The following is a 21228-nucleotide window of genomic DNA, read 5'->3' on the forward strand; positions in this document are numbered from 1 at the left end:
CAAGAAAGAAAACTGCAGAGACTCGAAATATGATTTTCAATCCCACTTGGCTACAGGAGAGATTTCAGTGGAGGAGAGAACTGCTGGCCTTATACCACTGGCTTAAAAGAGAGGAAAATATAAACCAATTAATTACAGACCAATTAGTTTAACTGCAATGGTGGGGAAATTATTGGAATCAATTCTAAGCAATTGTATAAACATTAGTTTTACAAGATACAGTTCAATCAGAACAGCATGGATTTGTGGAAGGATGACTATGTCTAAGCAACTTGTTTGAAGTATTTAAGAAATTGAGAGTCAATTGGGAAAACATCATATATATATATATGTAATTTGTATGAACTTTAACAAGTCTTTTGGTGAGGTCCTAAATGTTAAGTTGATCAGATACAGAATCAATGGAGATACCAATATAGGGATTATAGTGGCATGAAAAATACTTTCCTTCATTACCCAAGACATAAGAGCATGGAGATGACACTAGTAGGACCACAATATGGGTACAACATTTTGTTCTAGTCTCCACCTTAGAGGAAAGGTAAAATTCTGCAGGTGCTAGAAATCCAAAGCAACACATTCAAAATGCTGGAGGAACTCAGCAGGACAGACATTAACTGTTGAATAAAAAGTCAATATTTTGGGCCATGATTCTTCTTCAGGACTGGAAAGGGAGGGGGAAGACACCAAAATAAAAGGACAGGCAGAGGGGTAAGAGGATAGCTAGGAGGTGATAAATGAAGCCAGGCCCAGAAGAGGAGAGTGGATTATAGGAGAACGGGAAGGAGGAGTGGATGAAGGGGGTGGTGACAGGCGGTTAAGAAGAGGTAATGGGACAGATTGCAGAATAGAAGAGGAGAGGGGGAGGGACAATTTTTTTTATATAAAGTGTTGCTCCTCTACCCTGAGGGTAGCCTCATCACGGCACACGAGGAGGCCATGGACTGACATGTCAGAATGGGAATGGGAATCGGAACTAAAGTGCTTGGACACCGGGAAGTTCTGCTTTTGGTAGATGTGATTGCAAGACAGAGAGTGTAGAGACTAACAAATGTTTTTCCAGGACTTTAAAAAAAAATAGTATCTCAGAGTTTTGTATAGAAAATAATTAAATCCATCCACCCACTTCACCTATGCCATGTTTTTGCACATCTAGTCCTATCTGCCTTCATCAGTTTCATTTCCTTCTTTCCCTAAAGTGCTTGCTCCCTTGTCCATGGAAGAATTAGAAAAGCTATGATAACTTTCTTTGAAAACAATGAGTCTGCAACCAGACTTATTTGAGATATATGCCGTATGATTATGGGAAACTTGCCATATGACTTGACTTGATATGAAATTAGCTAAAGTAAATGGAATGTAATGCTTTATTTATCAGAGAGGTCAGAATGCAGTAAGCTTTGATTCAAAATCAAAGGATTATGTGCAGAATAAGAATTAATTTTACTAAGAAAGTGGATCACAACCGGAACTCAGTGCCTGAAAGGAGGGAAATGGGAGAAACACTCATCAAACAGTGCATGAATATGTATGTAAAAAGCCCTTATCTACAGCTCATAGACCTGGTGCTGGTAAATAAGATTAAATTGGGAGGCTCTTTTTCAATCAACACTAACTAAATGGGTTAATTGTTCTCCTAATGTCAAGAGAATGTCCAATGATTTTATAGAAGATGGAGTTTGCGGGGTGCGGAGTGAGCCAGGAGAAGAGTGAAGCCTTACGGGCTTAGGCAGAAACCGGCGAGGTGAAGAGGGTTTGGTTATTCATTTTTTTTCCACTGTTATTTGAAGAGAGGGGAAGTATAAGTGTGAGGGCAACCTGTTGTTCTCAGTGCCGGATGTGGGAGGTAGTGGAGTCTCCCAGCCTCCCGGACTTCCACATCTGCAGACATCCCACCCTGCAAAAACTGATTTCAGGGAGGTAGCATCATCAATTTGCAGGAGACTTCTGGGAGAGCTGGGATGTCTGCAATAGAGTAGCTCCTTAGCAGCGAGCTAGCTAGTTTAAATAACGTTAGCTATGCTAATGAACGAATGACACCTGTTAAACTCACCTCAACATGTCTTTTACAGTCTTACCCCACCATGGGCTATAGAAAAGTCACTGTTGCAAACAGTGCAGCGAACAACACTGTCATTATTTTTGATTAAGGAGGGGTACACTTTAGTGTAGTCTGGGGTGACGTACATTTTATAGTTTCTTTTTTTTGGAACACTCTGCCATGGCACGCTCTCGCTCACTCACTCTCTCTCCCTCTCGTAGTCGCTCGCACGCTCTCTCGTGCTCTCGCTTCCTCTCTCGCTCTCTCGCTTGCTTTCCCTCGCTCGCTCGCTCTCAAAAAAACTGATTTCCGTGATATTGTATATAATTTACGGACATCAGGGAGCCACTATTAATATGCGGGAGACTCCCGGAACTTCCGGGAGAGGTGGGATGTCTGCATCTGCGCAAGGTGCATCGAGATGCAGCTCCTAAGAGACCACGTTAGGAAACTGGAGCTGCAGCTTGATAACCTTTGTCTTATCAGGGAGAGTGAGGAGTTGATAGAGAGAAGTTACAGGAAGGTGGTCACACCAGGGCCACGGGTGGCAGACAAGTGGGTCAAGGTTAGGAAGCGGAATAGGAAGAATCAGGTAATAGAGAGTACCCCAGTGGCTGTGGCTGTTCCCCTTGACAATAAGTACCCCTGTTTGAGTACTGTTGAGGGGGGACAGCATACCTGGGGGAAGCTACACTGTCCGGCCCTGTAGCTAAGAAGGATAGGGAATGGAAGAGGAGGGCAGTAGTAATAGGGGACTCAATAGTTAGGGGGTCAGATAGGCGATTCTGTGGATGAAGTCAGGATACCGGGATGGTAGTTTTCCTCCCTGGTGCCAGGGTCCGGGATGTTTCTGATTGCATCCAAGAGATCTTGAAGAGGTCGTGGTACATATAGGTACCAATCACATAGGTTGGAAAAGGGGAGAGGTCCTGAAAGAAGAATATAGGGAGTTAGGAAGGGAGTTGAGAAAAAGGACATGAAAGGTAGTAATCTCGGGATTACTGCCTGTGCTACGCGACAGTGAGAATAGGAATGCAATGAGATGTAGGATAAATGCGTGGATGAGAGATTGGAGCAAGGAGCAGGGATTTGGGTTTTTGGATCATTGGGACCACTATTGGGACAGGGGTGACCTGTACAAAGGGGACGGGTTGCACTTGAATCCTAGGGGAACCAATATCTTAGCGGGGAGATTTGCGAGGGTTGCTGAGGTGACTTTATACTGGAATGGTTGGAGGGAGGGAATCAAATTAAGGAGACTAGGGGAGGGGAGGTTGATGTACGGGAAAAGGAAGAAAAAGATAACAAAGTTGTTTGGTTAATTAAGGATAAACAGAGAGTGGGAGGTGGGGAGTTTCTTAAATGCATCTATTTTAATGCTAGGAGCATTGTAAGAAAGGTGGATGAGCTTAGAGCATGGATTGATACCTGGAAATATGATGTGGTAGCTATTAGTGAAATGTGGTTGCAGGAGGGGTGTGATTGGCAACTAAATATTCCAGGATTTCATTGCTTCAGGTATGATAGAATAGGAGGGGCAAGAGGGAGAGGTATTGCATTGCTTGTCAGAGACAATATAACAGCGGTGCTCTGGCAGGGTATATTAATGGACTCATCTAGGGAAGCTATTTGGGTGGAATTGAGGAATAGGAAAGGTGTTGTGACGCTTATAGGGGTGTATTATAGACCACCTAATGGGGACTGAGAACTGGAGGAGCAAATTTGTAAGGAGATAGCAGATATTCGTAGTAAGCACAAGGTTGTGATTGTGGGAGATTTTAATTTTCCACACATAGACTGGGAAGCCCATTCTGTAAAAGGGCTGGATGGTTTGGAGTTTGTAAAATGTGTGCAGGATAGTTTCTTGCAGCAATACATAGAAGTACCAACTAGAGAAGGGGCAGTGTTGGATCTGCTGTTAGGGAATGAGACAGGGCAGGTGACGGAGGTTTGTGTTGGGGAGCATTCAGGTCCAGTGATCACAATACAATTAGTTTCAGTGTAATTATGGAGAAGGATAGGACTGGACCGAGGATTGAGATTCTTGATTGGAGAAAGGCTAACTTTGAGGAGATGCGGAAGGATTTAGAAGGAGTGGATTGGGAAAATTTGTTTTATGGGAAGGATGTAACAGAGAAATGGAGGTCATTTAAAGGTGAAATTTTGAGGGTTCAAAATCTTTATGTTCCTGTTAGGTTGAAAGGAAAGGTTAAAAGTTCGAGAGACCAATGGTTTTCAAGAGATATTAGAAACTTGATTCGGAAAAAGAGAGGGATCTTCAATAAATATAGGCAGCTTGGAGTTAATGAGGTACTCGAGGAATACGAAGAATGTAAAAAGTATCTTAAGAAAGAAATTAGAAAAGCTAAAAGAAGATATGAGGCTGCTTTGGCAAGTAAGGTGAAAATAGATGCAAAGGGTTTCTACAGTTATGTTAGTGGCAAAAGGATAGTGAGGGATAAAATTGGTACCTTGGAGAATCAAAGTGAATGGCTATGTGCGGAGCCAAAAGAGATGGGGAGATTTTGAACAATTTATTTTCTTTGGTATTCACTAAGGAGAAGGATATTGAATTGTGTAAGGTAAAGGGAACAAGTAGGGTAGTTATGTAAAGTATGACAATGATAGAAGAGGAAGTACTGGCACTTCTCAGGAATATAAAAGTCTCCGGGTCCAGACAAGATATTCCCTAGGACCTTGAGGGAAGTTAGTGTAGAAATAGCAGGGGCTCTGACAGAAATATTTCAGATGTCATTAGATACGGGGATGGTGCTGGAGGATTGGTGTATTGCTCATGTGGTTCCTGTTTAAAAAGGGTTCTAAGAGTAAACCTGGCAATTATCAGCCTGTGAGTTTGACGTCAGTGGTGGGTAAATTGATAGAATGTATTCTTAGAGATGGTATATATATATATATATATATATAATTATCTGGATAGACAGGGTCTGATTAGGAACAGTCAACATGGATTTGTGCGTGGAAGGTAATTTTGACAAATGTTATTGAATTTTTTGATGAGTTTACTAAGAAAGTTGACGAGGGTAAAGCGGTGGATGTTATCTATATGGACTTTGGTTAGGCCTTTGACAAGGTTCCACACAGAAGGTTAGTTAGGAAAGTTCAATCATTAGGCATTAATATGGAAGTACAAATGTTTGTGGTAAAATAGATTCAGCAGTGGCTAGATGGGCGATGCCAGAGTAGTGATGGATAACTGTGTGTCAGATTGGAGGACAGTGTGTAGTGGTGTGCCTCAGGGATCTGTACTGGGTCCAATGTTGTTTATAAAATATATTAATGATCTGGATGATGAGGTGGTAAATTGGATTAGTAAGTATGCAGATGATACTAAGATAGGTGGTGTTGTAGATGATGAGGTAGGTTTTCAAAATTTGCAGAGAGATTTAGGCCAGTTAGAAGAGTGGGCTGAAAGATGGCAGATGGAGTTTAATGCAGAAAAATATGAGATGCTACATTTTGGTAGAACTAATCAAAATAGGACATACACAGTAAATGTTAGGGCATTAACGAATGCTGTAGAACAGAGGGATCTAGGAATAATGGTGCATAGTTCCCTGAAGATGGAATCTCATGTGGATAGGGTGGTGAAGAAAGCTTTTGGTTTGCTAGCCTTTATTAATCAGAGCATTGAGTATAGGAGTTAGGATGTAATGTTGAATTTGTATAACGCATTGGTAAGGCCAAATCTGGGGTATTGTGTACAGTTCTGGTCACCGAATTATAGGAAAGATGTCAATAAAATTGAGAGAGTGCAGAGGAGGTTTACTAAAATGTTACCTGGGTTTCATCTCCTAAGTTACAGAGAAAGGTTGAACAAGTTAGGTCTTTATTCTTTGGAGCGTAGAAGGTTGAGGGGGGACTTGATAGAGCTGTTTAAAATTATGAGGGGGATTGATAGAGTTGACGTGGTTAGACTTTTTCCATTGAGAGTGGGGAAGATTCAAACAAGAGGACATGGGTTGAGAGTTAGAGGACAAAAGTTTAGGGGTAACATGAGGGGGAACTTCTTTACTCAGAGAGTGGTAGCTGTGTGGAATGAGCTTCCAGCAGAAGTGGCTGAAGCAGGTTCTATGTTGTCATTTAAAGTTAAATTGGATAGATATATGGACAGGAAAGGAATGGAGGGTTATGGGCTGAGTGCAGGTCGGTGGGACTAGGATAGGGTAAGAGTTCGGCACGGACTAGAAGGGCCGAGATAGCCTATTTCTATGCTGTAATTGTTATATGGTTATATGGAATCTTGCAACCACAAAATGGGAAGAACAGCCAAATGGCATGTTGGGAAGAAACAAACAGTGAAAACGCTGACATATTTTACCCTGCAGGTTGAAAGAAAGTAGTTAGCAAAAAGGAGATAAGGGATTGCTGATATCTTGTGAAGACAACAGATACCCTAAATAGACAAATAAGCAAAATGTAACTGATAAAATATCGGATGAGGATAGATGAGAATATTGGAAATTATCTGAAACAAGGGAAGAATCGAAAACTGATGAATGAGTCTGCCACATTGTCTGCAATGAAAACAAAAGAACATCTGTTTCTTTGTAATGCCAAGGGAGAAAAAACCAATTAAATTGATCAGCAGCTAAACCGTCAAATACGCCATTATTCCAGCAGGCTTGAGTGGGAAAAATTATCACCTATACATTACCAGGGCATATTCTAACAGACCTGACATAAAATGTCTCCAAAACAATAGTGGCTGAGAGGATCAGAGGTGGAGAGGGTCAGGAACTTTAAATTCCTGGGTGTTACTATTTCAGAGGATCTGTCCTGGACCCAGCACGTAAACAAAGAAAGCACGGAATCCCCTCGACTTCCTTAGGAGTCTGTGGAGATTCAGCATGTCATCTAAAAATCTCATGAACTTCTATTGATGTGCATTGGAGAGTGTATTGACTGGCTGCATCTCAGCCTCATATGGAAACACCAATGCCTTTGAACTGAAAATCCCACAAAAGGTATTAGATTCAGCCCAGTACATCACAGGTAAAGCCCTCATCATCACGGCTCCCCACCCACCACCCAGGTCATGATCTTCTCTCACTGCTGCCATCAGGTAGAAGGTACAGGTGCCTCAGGAGTCAAACCATCAGTTTCAAGAACAGTTACCACTCCACAACCATCAGGCTATTGAACAAAAGGGGATAACTACACTCACCCATCCATTGAGAAGTTCTCACAACTAATGGTCTCAGTTTAAGGACTCTTTATCTTGTTATCTCATGTTCCAATTATTTATTGCTATTTATTTATATTTGCATTTGCACAGTTTGTTGTCTTCTGCACTCTGGTTGATCTTTCATTGATTCTGTTATAGTTACTATTCAATAGTTTTGCTGAGTATGCCTGCATGAAAATGAATCTTAGGGTTATATATAGTGATATATATGTACTTTGATCTTTTTCGGCATCCGTTAGTCTCATGAGACCATGGATTTGCATCTTGGAAAGTTTCCTGGGCTCAGACCTGGGCAAGGTTCTATGGAAGACCGGCAGTTGCCCATGCTGCAGGTCTGCCCTCTCCATGCCACCGATGTTGTCCAAGGGAAGGGCATTAGGACCCATACAGCTTGGCACCAGTGTCGTCATAGAGCAATGTGTGGTTAAGTGCCTTGCTCAAAGACACACATGCTGCTTCAGCCGAGCCTCGAACTAGCGACCTTCAGATCACTAGACGAGCACCTTAACCACTTGGCCACAGACCAACACATTGTACTTTGATAATAAAATTTATTTTGAACTTTTGAACTTTGAATTCCTTTTTGATTTCAGATTCCCAGTATCTATACAGCTAAATAACATAAAAGCTGCAGAAGTGAAGGGAAAAAGTACGGGTGCCCTCTCAAACCTGTATCAGAACATTGACCTAAATCATGTGCCTAGAGCTGGAATACAAATTGAAATTAGAAACTTGTATTGCAGAACTGAGAGCAGCAGCAACTGAGCTACAACTTACATAGCTGCAAGGTGACAATCCCATTGTGACAATAGATTAGGTTGAAGCTTATGCAATTTTCATATGACTCGCAGCTTCTGTCCTGTCAGATTAAATGAAATTACTCTTCCTGTAGTGAATGCTGGATCCTTAAGTAACTAAAATGTTTCTTGTTCTCTAGGTAACCATCTGGAAAGAAGTCAAAATAATGTAATGGACAAGGGAGATAATTGAAATCCCAACATTATGTTCTGAATTTTCTGTAACTATGGGACTGAGCTTAGGAGCCTTCTTGAAGCAAGTACCCAGTGACTTGCCACTGTTGCCTCCCTTGTGACTCGATCGTTTTGTTTTGAGCTGTATTTGTAAACTGGGGCCTCATTTAAATTTGCCAGTTGCAATCACCTAACTTCCACGCTAAGCCAGCATTTTAGATAGCAGGAAGGTACTTTCAAGTCAAGTTAAGTTTATTGTCATTTAACTGTATACATGTATACAGCAAAATGATAAAACACTTCTCCGGACCATGGTGTAAAGCACAGTAGTACACATAAACATACATATAACACACATTAACTTAGGAAAGTAAGAATAAAATCTACAAATGAATTGTGCATAAAGTACATAAATTAAACATTGTAGGGTACAGAACAAATTAATGAGTGACACTGTGATGCGATGTGGCCAGCTTGTCACCCAGCAACTGACAAGGGATTGCTCCTGTATGTTTTAATTTAGAGCAGCTTGCAATATTCAATGCATAGTAAAAATGAGCAAGATTTGCACAGCAGTTGGCTTTGAGATCCAACCAAAAGGGTGGCTCTTTCCCAACCCCAGTGATTTTCTGATGTTGTCAGTTATTTTACAGCAAGAATATGAGATTGGCATTTGAAAAGTGCTGCCTACCTTCTTCAAGACATGAAAGTTGTTCTGTAAATACTGACACTTACCTAAGTTCCTATTAAATGACTTACTTCAGTACTTCCATGTTCCTTTCTTCTTCTGAAAACTTTTTCTCTGACATTCTCAAGTGATCTTTGAAGCTGTCATTTTATACCATTTACAGTAGCTTTTCAAAAAACGTACCTTTAGACTTCTGTAACAGAAATCAACCTGCCCGCCTGTAATGTCCCTTGTGATCATTTTACCTACTTTCTATTTTGCTGTATATTAATACCTGCTGATATTTCAATATCTGTCCAGAACGTAACTTTATTAGATCCTTTCAGACGTTGCTGAATCTCAATTTCAATATTCTGTCGATCTAGGATGGGTGGTGAACATTGGTATCTCGGGCTGAGATGGTGTGGTGTTTGTCAAGCTTAGCAATTATCTTGCAAACGTTTCATCACCAATGAAGGTGACATCCTCAGTGTGCATTTGTTGGTGTTTCTCTCTGAGAACGCTCGTGTTTATATAGTACCCTTTGCTATTTGCTTGCCTCGGTCCTGATTGCCTACCCATTCAATTGAGTTCTTTTAGCTCATGTTTCTTTGGCCCTTGGGGGTTTGTAGATGGCGTCTATTTTGATATGTTTGTTTATGGAGTTATTAGAAGAGAACCACACTTCTAAAAATTCTCGTGCCTGCTTCATGTTTGCCTGCACCAGAACCTCTGCAGTGCCCCAGTTAAAGTGAATGGGCAGTCTACATAAACACGAGCCCTCCCAGAGGGAAACAGCAGCAACTGCTCACTGAGGATGTCTCCTCGACAGGTGATTAAATGTCCGCAAGCTAACTGCCAAGCTTGGTGAATATTGCAACATCAAACTCAGTTGATCTGTTCAACTCACCTTCGCATGCCCTCCTTTTGTTATTGAAAGCATGTCAAAAAGCTGTCCAGTGTAATATTGTACTCCGCTGAGGAGAATCACGGCAATACTGTCACCTTCCTTTTCGATTGTAGATAAAATATCCTCTGTTTGCAGAGTCTTTTCACCCTGGAAGCAAATGGTTGATCATGATTTTGTTTAAATGCAAAGCGTAATGAATGAAATTATAATTCCTACAATCAGGGAATATTAATTGAAGAATATGTTTTGAATCAGTGTGCGTCAATGCTCTGTCCTTCAGTAAAACTGGATTTCAACACAGTTTGAAATATTGTTTTGCAAAAAATCAGGTTTTCAAAAAATGTTCAGAGATTTTAAATATCATTATTTTGTTCTTGAAATCAAATATTTATCTCCTTTGATCTAATTACATTAATAGCTACTATTTATGCTGCATTGACATAACACATTTTCAAGATAAAAGAAACTGCTTTTCACTTCAATCTTTAAAAAGTACTTAACACCTCATGTTAAAAAAAACTTTATTCTGAGCTCATGTTGCCAAGAATACATCAGCAGATATTTCATACTGTTCCTCTCAAGAATAGCGGGCAATTATTTAATTATCTGTATCCATGTTGTACCAAAGGAAACTTGAAAACTGAATTTGAAGTTTATGGTAATAACATCCTTAATGTTGTTCCTTGGCAAGTCCAAGCACTTGTGGCCCATGTACAGTAAATGATTAGATTTGATGTATAATTGTTCATGTAATTATGTAATTTATGTAATGTAATTATCAAAACTGAAAGAACTAAACACTTGTTTGAATTGGTTCTGACGATGGTATCTAACTACTTTGTAATGTATCAACTAAGACTGCATAGAACAGAATTTATATGGGTATAAAACAGCAACCATTTTTCAGAAACTCAAAGCCCAACTGCTGAAGATTAGACACAAAAGGTATTGCAGATGCTGGAAACCTAGAGCAATACACACAATGTGCTGGAGGAGCTCAGCAGGTCAGGCAGCATCTATGGATGGAAATAAACAGAAAATCTTTCCGGCTAGGACCATTCATCAGGTCTATGAAGGACCCCAGCCCAAAACGTTGTCTGTTTATTCCTATTCACAGATGCTGCCTGACCTGCTGATCATCTCCAGCACACTGCGTGAACTGCTAAAAATTGTAGCCTTCCAGTCAGCTGAATACTAAAGAGATACATAATGCTCAATCAGTAATGATATCGGTGGCATTACTGCATTGGTTACAGATCATCAAATCCTTAATAAAGTTATAACTGTTTCACAAAATTGTGAATATTTAATGTGTAGAAGGAATTGTGTGGTGCATCAATGTCAATCAAGCTTTCTAGTCCAATCATGTTTCACAGCTTTTGTTCCATTTTGATGTTAGCTTTACCACTTCAAGTGCAATCTGAACACTTACTAGGTGTCCCGAGATTTCTGCCTTTCCTACACTTTCAGACTTCACACTCTGGGTAGGTATTAAGACCCTTTTATTCAATGCAATTCTAATACCATTCAAAATCCCTGTCCTCAAGTTACTGTCTTCCATGCTATGGAAAATGGATCTTTCTTATCAATTCCATGTGGTCTCCACATATTTTTTTGACAATTCAATTAAATTTTCCATCATCTTAAAAGCATTGCTATTTTTATCTTTCCAATCATTCTTCTAAAATTCTACAGCCTTGGAAAAATTTTTGTAATCTGTATCATCTGATTTCCAATAAATCACACAGTGGAATTCTACACTGTAATAGCCAGAAGACACAGCATGCATGAAGTAAAGAATGGCTGGAAACGTACCTAGTATCCAAGCTATGATGTAATTAGTGTTTTAGACAGTTTTAGCATGAGCTCTCTGCCTCTGATGCTACTCCTTCAGAAGTATCGCATATACTTTCTCAAATACCTTATCTACTTGTCTACCTTATCCTTTAGAGATCTCTCGGCATTCACGTCAAGGTACTTCTTTTCTGCCACGTCAGCATAGCCTATAGCTCATCCACAGATCAGCACATTATGAAACCAGCCTCCCTTACATGACCTCTTTGTTGGCTATTACAGCTCGAGAGTTGGAGTTTGGAGTTCAATTCAAACATCATCTGTAAGGAGTCTGTACATCCTCTCCACGGAATGCGTGGGTTTTCTCCAGGTGCTCTGGTTTCCTCCCACAGTTCAAAGATGTACTGGTTAGTAGTTAGATGGTCATTGTAAATTGTCCCTTTATTCGGCTGGGGTTAATAGGGGGATGCAAATACCCCTGAGGTGTGTCAGTGATGATCGTCACTGAGGAGGAGATATTATCATCAATTCGTACAAATTTTGGTCTTCCAGTTAGGAAGTCGAGATTTCAATTGCAGAGGGAGGTACAGAGGCCCAGGATCTGTAGCTTTTTGATCAGGACTGTGGGAATGATGGTGTAAAATGCTGAGCTATGGTCAATGAACAGCATCCTGGCATACAATGCCTGTAAGAAGTATTCCCCCACTCCCGGAAGTTTTCATGCTTCAGAACATTGAATCACAGTGGCTTTTTTTGGTTTTTTTTGGCTTTTTTTTACACTGATCAACAGAAAACACTCTGTTCTGTCCAAGTAAAAACAGATCTATACAAAGTGATCTAAAACACAAAATAATTTAATGTAAGTGTTCACCTCCTTCAAGTCAGTATTTAGTAGATTCACCTCTGGCAGCAACTACAGCCTTCAGTGTGTGTGGATAGGTCTCCATCAGCTTTGTCATATCAAGCTCTATCATATTGCATGGGGATCACGAATGAACAGCCCTTCACATGTCCAGCCCCAAATTCTCAATTGAATTGAGGTCTGGACTCTGACTTGGCCACTCCAGGACATTAACTTTGTTGTGTTTAAGCCATACCTGTGTAGTTCTGGCTTTATGCTTAGGGTCATTCTCTTGCTGGAAAACAAACCTTCTCCCAAGTCACAGTTCTCTTGAAGACTGCATCAGGTTTTCCTCCAGGATTTCCCTGTATTTTGCTGCATTCATTTTACACTTTACCTTCACAAGCCTTCCAGGGTCTGCTGCAGGGAAATACCTCCAGAAAATGATGCAGACACCACCATGCTTCATGGGAGGGCTGGTGTGTTTTTCATGTTGTGCTGTGTTTGGCTTATGCCAAACAGTGTTTAGTCTGATGGCCAAAATGCTCAATGTTGGTTTCATCAGACCATAGAACCTTCTTCCAGCTAACTTCAGAGTCTCCCACATGCCTTCCAGCAAACTGTAGCCGAGATTTCATGTGAGTTTTTTCAACAGTGGTTTTCCCTTTGCCACTGTCCTGTGAAGATGCAATTGGTAAAGCACTTGAGCAATAGTTGCTGCATACACACTCTCTTTCATCTCAGCTCCTGAAGCTTGTAACTCCTCTAGAGTTGTCACAGGACTCTTGGTGGCCTCCCTCAATAGTCCCCTTCTTGCACAGTCACTCCATTTATGAGGACGGCCTGCTCTAGGCAGATTTACAGCTGTGCCATATTCTTTCCATTTCTTGATGATTAACTTAACTGTACACCAGCGGATATTCAGTGACTTGGAAATTTTCTTGTTTCCATCTCCTGACTCGTGCTTTTCAATAATCTTTTTACGGAGTTGCTTGGGAGTGTTCTTTATTCTTCACGGTGTAGTTTTTGCCAGGATGCTGACTCATCAGCAGATGGACGTTCCAGATACAGGTGTATTTTTACTACAGTCATTTGAACCACCTTGTCTGCACACAGGTCTCCAAAAACAAGTCTTCATTTAACTAATTATGTGGCTTCCAGAACCAAATGGCTGCACCTCTGATGATTTAGTGTGTCATATTAAAGGAGGGGGGGAGTGAATACCAATACAATCAATTATTTTCTATTTTCTATTTGTAATTTATTTAGATCACTTTTTAGAGATCTGTTTTTAATTTGACACGAAATAGTCTTTTTCTGTTGAACAATGTCATAAAAGCCAAATCAAATCGCCTGCTATTCAGTGGTGTAAAAAAATAACACATGAAAAGTTCCAAGGGGAGTAAGTACTTTTTATAGGCACTGTAGGTTGTCCAGGTGAACCAAGAACATGTGAAGACCCACTGAGATTGCGTCTGCCGTTGATCTATTGTGGCGATAGGCAAACTGCAGTGGGTGCAGGTCCTTGCTGAGGCAGGAGTTCATTCTAGACATGACCAACCTCTCAAATCACTCCATCACCATTGATGTGAGTGCTACTGGGTGACAATCATTAAGGCAGCTCACACTACTCTTCCTAGGCACTGGTATAATTGTTGCCTTTTTGAAGCAGGTGGGAACTTCCGACCATAGCAGTATGAGGTTGAAAATGTCCTTGAATACCCCCAATAGTTGGTTGGCACAGGTTTTCGGAACCTTGCCAGGTAATCCATCAGGGCCTGCTGCCTTGCAAGGGTTTACCCTCCTTAAAGACAGCCTAACATCGGCCTCTGAGACTGAGATCACAGGGTCACCAGGTGCAGCAGGGAACTTCACAGCTGTAGTTATGTTCTCCCCTTCAAAGCAGGCACAGAAGGCGTTGAGTTCATCTGGTAGTGAAGCATTGCTGCCATTCATGCTATTGGGTTTCACTTTGTAGGAAGTAATGTCCTGCAAAGCATGCCAGAGTTGATCTGCATCCAATGTTGCCCCGAAACTTGCTCGGTTGTTTCTATACTCTTGAAATAGCCCTCTGCAAGTCATACCTGGTTTTCTTATATAGACCTAGGCTATCAGACTTAAATGCCAGAGATCTAGCCCTCAGCAGACAATGAGCCTCCTGGTTCATCCACAGCTTTCAGTTTGGCAACATACAAGCAAGTTTCCGTGGGAACACACTTACCCACACAAATTTTAATGAAGTCGATAATAACTGCAGCATACTCATCCAGATTTGAAGATGAATCCCTGAATACATTCCAGTCCATTGATTCAAAGCAATCCTGTAGGCACTCCTGTGCTTCCCTCCCTTGTCCATATCCTCTTGGTCCTCACTACTTGTGCTGCAGTCTTCAGTCTCTGCCTATACTCAGGGAGTAGAAGTGCAGCCAGGTGATCAGACTTTCCAAAGTGCGGGCATGGAATAGCACAGTAGGCATTTTTGATGGTGATGTAACAGTGGTCCAGTGTGTTTTTTCCTCTGGCAGTACAAGCACTCTGTTGATTGAAGCTTCTCTGTAACCATAATACTTTATTCTATATTTCACATTTGCTTTTCCTTGCACTACCTCAATGTACTGATGTGATGAAATGATTCTTATGGATGACATGCAAAACCAAGTTCTTCACTGTCTCAGGTCATGTGACAATAATAAACCAACTTAACAACGTATCACAAACAACAGGAATTCTGCAGATGCTGGAAATTCAAGCAACACACATCAAAGTTGCTGGTGAATGCAGCAGGCCAAGCAGCATCTGTAGGAAGAGGTGCAGTCGACGTTTCAGGCCGAGACCCTTCGTCCTGAAACGTCGACTGCACCTCTTCCTACAGATGCTGCTTGGCCTGCTGCGTTCACCAGCAACTTTGATGTGTGTTGCTTTAACAACATATCATTGTTTTGCGTTTTTTGCCTTCATCAAATACATCACTAAATCTGTTATTTGCAATTTGCTACTCATTTTATCAATTATGCCATGTTTTTAGTTGTCATACTGTCTCTGAAATACTGAGCACATTCGCTTTATCTCAAAGTCAATTTGCAAGTTTTAGCAGTGAACAAAGAAATTTCACATCTGCAACTCAAGATCAACATCCAAGACCAATGTACGTCAGAGGCTGAATTTTATTTCAGAGTAAGATAGAGAATTGGAATAACTAGGAGACGAAAGGTTGGAGCCACAGAGAGTAAGAGGAAACTTCGTGAAGCCACGGTCCCTGTGGAATCTGTGGAATTCATTGCTACAGGGGGCTGAGGAGGCCAAGTCATTGGGAACATTTAAGGCAGAGGTTTATAGATTCTTAATTAGTCAGGTCATGAAGATAATCAGTGAAAAGTCCAGATATTGGAACCGAGAGGGAAATGGATCAGATGTGATGGAATGGTGTAGACTTGATGGACTGAATGGCCTAATTCTGCCCTACATCTTATGGCCTTGTGGAATGGCTAATAAACAAATGAAGAGAAAGAGTTTCATGGGTGGTAGAGATGAATGGATGAAGATTTGAGATAAAAATGCACAATAAAGTAGGGAACCAGGTTGGTGGGGAAGAATGAAGATAAAGTCATAGGGTGAATAAAGTCATAGAAGATAAAACATAATTCATGCAGTTGGGTTGACACATTGATTTATGGAAGACACTCTATAGAGGACAGATAAGGCAACTGTTGAGGCTCTCACTATGGGAGGTGATAAATTATGTATGAGTATCTTCAGTAACAGAGGAAGGTATATCCACCAGTCGACAGTGGATTTGGAGATGGTATGACAAGGGTGAGAGTGAAATACACTCATTTCTTTCACTTTTAAGCATCATTTAAATTTGAATTCTGTTATTCATTTGTATCACTTGTCCTTCTATGATCCAGACTTAACCTGTCTGTTCTCCTTTAAAACAACATCTTTCTTTTCTTCTGGACAATGAGTGAAGAAGCAACACACACAAAATGCTGGAGGAGCTCAGCAAATCAGGCCAGCATCAATGGGAATAAATAAACAGTCGACATTTCAAGCTGAGACCCTTCATCAGGACTGGAAAGGACGGGGGAAGACGCCAGAATAAGAAATGTGGGGGGAGGGTAAAGAGGATAGCTGGTAGGTGATAGGTGAAAAGGTAAAGGGCTGAGGAAGAAGGAATCTGATAGGAGAGGAGAATGAACCACAGGAGAAAGAGAAGAAGAGGAGGAACCAGGGGTAGGTGATAGGCAGGTGAGAAGAGGTAAGACGCCAGAGTGGCGAATAGAAGAAGAGAGGGGGGATGGGGGAGAGAACTATTTTTTACTGGAAGGAGAAATGGATATTCATGCCAGCAGGTTGGAGGCTGCCCAGATGAGGTCCTCCATCCTGAGACTAGCCTCATCTTGGCAAAACTGGAGGCCATGGACTGACATGTCAGAATGAGAATGGGAATCAGAATTAAAATGTTTGGTCACCAGGAAGTTCTACTTTTGGCGAATGGAGTGGAGATGCTTGACAAAGCGGTCCCCCAGGGAGTGAACTTCACAACTCCCACATCCGTTTGTCTGTGTTCTTTTATTGGTAAATTGGTTTATAACTTTCATATACACCAAGGTACAGTGATAAACATAAATTTCATCCCATCCATACAGATCATTTCATTGCAAAAGTCCATTGAATTTCATTGTTCATTGCAAGGGAAAACAATAACAGAATGCAGAATAAAGTGTTACAGTTACAGAGAAAGTGCACTGCCGTTACTCATTGAATACTTCAAAGATATATCACAGCCTTAGATTTTCCTTTATCAAATTCACTTGCAGGAGCTGAACCAATAATAGAAACAAAATGTTCCTTCTGCCTACTCATTTTAGCAAGGTAGCTAATGCAATTGCACACACCATCAGGAGGAAAGTAAGTGAGAAAGAATGTATGTGTGAACTTTAACCACATTAACCCATTAGTCCTAACCCTTTTGGAATTATATTACAGTATTTATCATTTGCAATAACAAAGGTGTTCCAATATAATTTTTTGACAGAATGAGATCAGCAAGCAAGAATTCAGTTTAACTTTCCGTTCATGGAGTCATTCAGCGTGGAAACCAGCCATTTGGCCACAATGCCCAAACTAACCAGTGGATGCTCATCAATATTAACCCATCTTCCAGCACTCAGCCTGTAGCCTCCATTGCCCGCTTAGACTGTTCCTAAGTGCAGTCAGCAACTCTGCTTCCAACACTCCCTTTTGTGCTGCATTCCAGGTATTCACAACTCTTTCAGTGAAAAAGGCACACCTTGAATCCCCTACAAATCTCCATATGCAAAATTTATGTCCTGTACTTTTAGTCGTCTATGATGAGAGGAAGAATTTTCTGCTATCTATTCTATCTGCTCCCTTCATAATTTGTTATATACCTGAATCATGTCCTCTCCTAACCTCCTCTTCTCCAGGGAAAAGAAACCTAGTTTTTTCAGTCTCTCCTTACATGTCACCTTGTAACTTGATGGAAAATGTACAAGATGAAAAGAAGCATAGATTGAGTGGATAGTGAAATGGTTAATACAAGACGGTATTATTTTAAAGTGATTAGAGGGAAGTATGGGGGGATGTCAGAGTTAATTTCTTTATATAGAGAGGAATGCTCGGTAGAGAGACACATTAGTGATATTTAAGAAACTCTTACATAGGCACATGGATGATAGAAAAATGGAGGACTATGCAGAAAGGAAGGGTTAGATTGATTGTAGAGTAGGTTAAAAGGTTGGCACAACATTATGGGCTGAAGGGCCTGTATTGTGCTGGAATGTTTTATGTTCTATAACTGAATCATTCCATCACAGGTGACATCATGGCATTTATCCTTTGCACCCTCTGTGTTTTGCACCCAGCTGAGGGTGACCAATATTTCATAACATTGAATCATGGCTTCCCTGCTTTTGTCTTTAATGTTCTGACTAATTCAAGGCAACCCCTGTGGCCATTCCCATCAATAATAAGTATACTGTTTTGGATAGTGTTGATGGGGATGCCCTTCCTTGGACAAGTTGCAGTGGTTGCATCTCTGGCACCGAGACTGGACCTTCAGCTCAGAAAGGAAGGAGGGAAAAGAGGAGAGCAGTAGTGATAGGGGATTCGATAGTTAGGGGGACAGATAAGAGGTTCTGTGGAAGAGATTGAGAATCCGGGATGGTCTGTTGCCTCCCTGGTACCAGGGTCCGTGATATCAAGGATCGAGTTCTCGGTATTCTCAAGAGGGAGGGTGAGCAGCCAGATGTCGTGATCCATGTAAGGACTAATGATGTGGATAGGAAGAATGAGAAGGTCCTGCAACGAGAATTTAGGGAGTTAGGTGCAAAGTTGAAGGACAGTACCTCCAAGGTTGCAATCTCAGGATTGATACCCGTGCCACGTGCCAGTAGGGCTAGAAATAGGAAGATAATGCAGCAAAATACGTGGCTAAGGAGTTGGTGCAGGAGGGAGGGCTTCATGTTTCTGGACAATTGGGCCTTTTTCCAGGGAAGGTGGGACCTGTTCCGACGGGACGGGTTGCACCTGAACTGGAGGGGGACTAACATCCTTGCAGGAAAGTTTGCTAGTCCTGCTCCGGGGGGTGGGGGGTTTAAACTAGATTTGCAGGAGCAGGCGAACCAGAGTGTTAGAGCAGATAGTGAGGTGGAGGAGGATAATGGTCATGAGAGAACTGCAAGTATAATATATGGAGTAAAGCCAGATCTAACCTATAGAGAGGCTTTGAGGAAAGGGAAACAGAGTAAAGGGTGTAAAGGTAGGAAGGTAGGAGGGCTAAAGTGCGTGTACTTCAATACAAGAAGCATCAGGAACAAAGGTGATGAACTGAGAGCTTGGATACATACATGGAATTATGATGTAGTGGCCATTACAGAGACTTGGCTGGCACCAGGGCAGGAATGGATTCTCAATATTCTTGGATTTCAGTGCTTTAAAAGGGATAGAGAGGGGGGAAGAAGGGGAGGAGGGGTGGCATTACTGGTCAGGGGTACTATTACAGTACCCCTGAAAAGGTGGGTAATGTAGCAGGATCCTCTTTTGAGTCAGTATGGGTAGAAGTCAGGAACAGGAAGGGAGCAGTTACTCTATTGGGAGTATTCTATAGGCCCCCTGGTAGCAGCAGAGATACCGAGGAACAGATTGGGAGGCAGATTTTGGAAAGGTACAAAAAAAAGCAGGGCTGTTATCATGGGTGACTTTAACTTCCCCAATATTGATTGGCACCTGATTAGTTCCAATGGTTTAGATGGGGCAGAGTTTGTTAAGTGTGTCCAGGATGGATTTCAGTCACAGTATGTTGACAGGCCAACTAGGGCGAATGCTACACTAGATCTAGTATTAGGTAACGAACCAGATCAGGTCACAGATCTCTCAGTGGGTGAGCATCTGGGGGACAGTGACCATGTTAGCATTATCATGGAAAAGGATAAAATCAGAGAGGACAGGAAAATTTTTAATTGGTGAAGGGCAAATTATGAGGCTATAAGGCTAGAACATGCGGGTGTGAATTGGGATGATGTTTTTGCAGGGAAATATACTATGGACATGTGGTCGATGTTTAGGGATCTCTTGCAGGATGTTAGGGATAAATTTGTCCTGGTGCGGAAGCTAAAGAATGGTAGGGTGAAGGAACCATGGGTGACAAGTGAGGTGGAGAATACAGTCAGGTGGAAGAAGGCAGCATACATGAGGTTTAGGAAGCAAAGATCAGATGGGTCTACTGAGGAATATAGGGTAGAAAGAAAGAAGCTTAAGAAGGAACTGAGAAGAGCAAGAAGGGGTCATGAAAAGGCTTTGGCAAGTAGGGTAAAAGAAAATCCCAAGGCATTCCTCAGTTATGTGAAGAACAAAAGGATGACAGGAGTAAAGACAGGACCGATTAGAGATAAAAAAATGGGAAGATGTGCCTGGAGGCTGTGGAAGTGAGCGAGGTCCTCAATGAATACTTCTCTTCGGTATTCACCAATGAGAGGGAATTTGATGATGGTGAGGGCAATATGAGTGAGGTTGCTGTTCTGGAGCATGTTGATATTAAGGGAGAGGAGGTGTTGGAGTTGTTAAAATACATTAGGATGGATAAGTCCCTGGGGCCTGACGGAATATTTCCCAGGCTGCTCCACAAGGCGAGGAAAGAGATTACTGAGCATCTGGCTAGGATCTTTATGTCCTCGTTGTCCACGGGAATGGTACTGGAGGATTGGAGGGAGGCGAATGTTGTCCCTTTGTTCAAAAAAGGTAGTAGAGATAGTCTGCGTAATTATAGTCCAGTGAGCCTTACGTCTGTGGTGGGAAAGCTGTTGGAAAAGATTCTTTGAGATAGGATCTATGGGCATTTAGAGAATCATGGTCTGATCAGGGACAGTCAGCATGGCTTTGTGAAGGGCAGATCGTGTCTAACAAGCCTGATAGAGTTCTTTGAGGAGGTGACCAGGCATATAGATGACGGTATAGCAGTGGATGTGATCTACATGGATTTTAGTAAGGTATTTGACAAGGTTCCACACGGTAGGCTTATTCAGAAAGTCAGAAGGCATGGGATCCAGGGAGGTTTGGCAAGGTGGATTCAGAATTGGCTTGCCTGCAGAAAGCAGAGGGCTGTGGTGGAGGGAGTACATTCGAATTGGAAGGCTGTGAATAGTGGTGTCCCACAAGGATCAGTTCTGGGACCTCTAATTTTCGTGATTATTATTAACGACCTGGATGTGGGGCTAGAAGGGTGGGTTGGCAAATTTGCAGATGACACAAGTCCAGGAATAGAGTTTAAGAGTCAC

The 21228-nt window shown here is 41.6% G+C and overlaps 1 protein-coding gene across 4 annotated transcripts in view; it reads right to left on the reverse strand.

The window, feature by feature from the left end:
* Nucleotides 1–21228, reverse strand: part of kynu (kynureninase) — a 297370-nt gene that overhangs the window by 86079 nt on the left and 190063 nt on the right. For all 4 annotated transcript variants that reach the window (XM_063048624.1, XM_063048626.1, XM_063048623.1 and 1 more), the window contains exon 8: nt 9796–9942. In XM_063048624.1, coding sequence (XP_062904694.1) covers nt 9796–9942 — 147 coding nt within the window. The remainder of the gene's footprint in view (nt 1–9795; nt 9943–21228) is intronic.

This window comes from Mobula hypostoma, chromosome 5 (assembly GCF_963921235.1).
Source record: "Mobula hypostoma chromosome 5, sMobHyp1.1, whole genome shotgun sequence".
Classification (NCBI taxonomy): Eukaryota; Metazoa; Chordata; class Chondrichthyes; order Myliobatiformes; family Myliobatidae; genus Mobula; species Mobula hypostoma.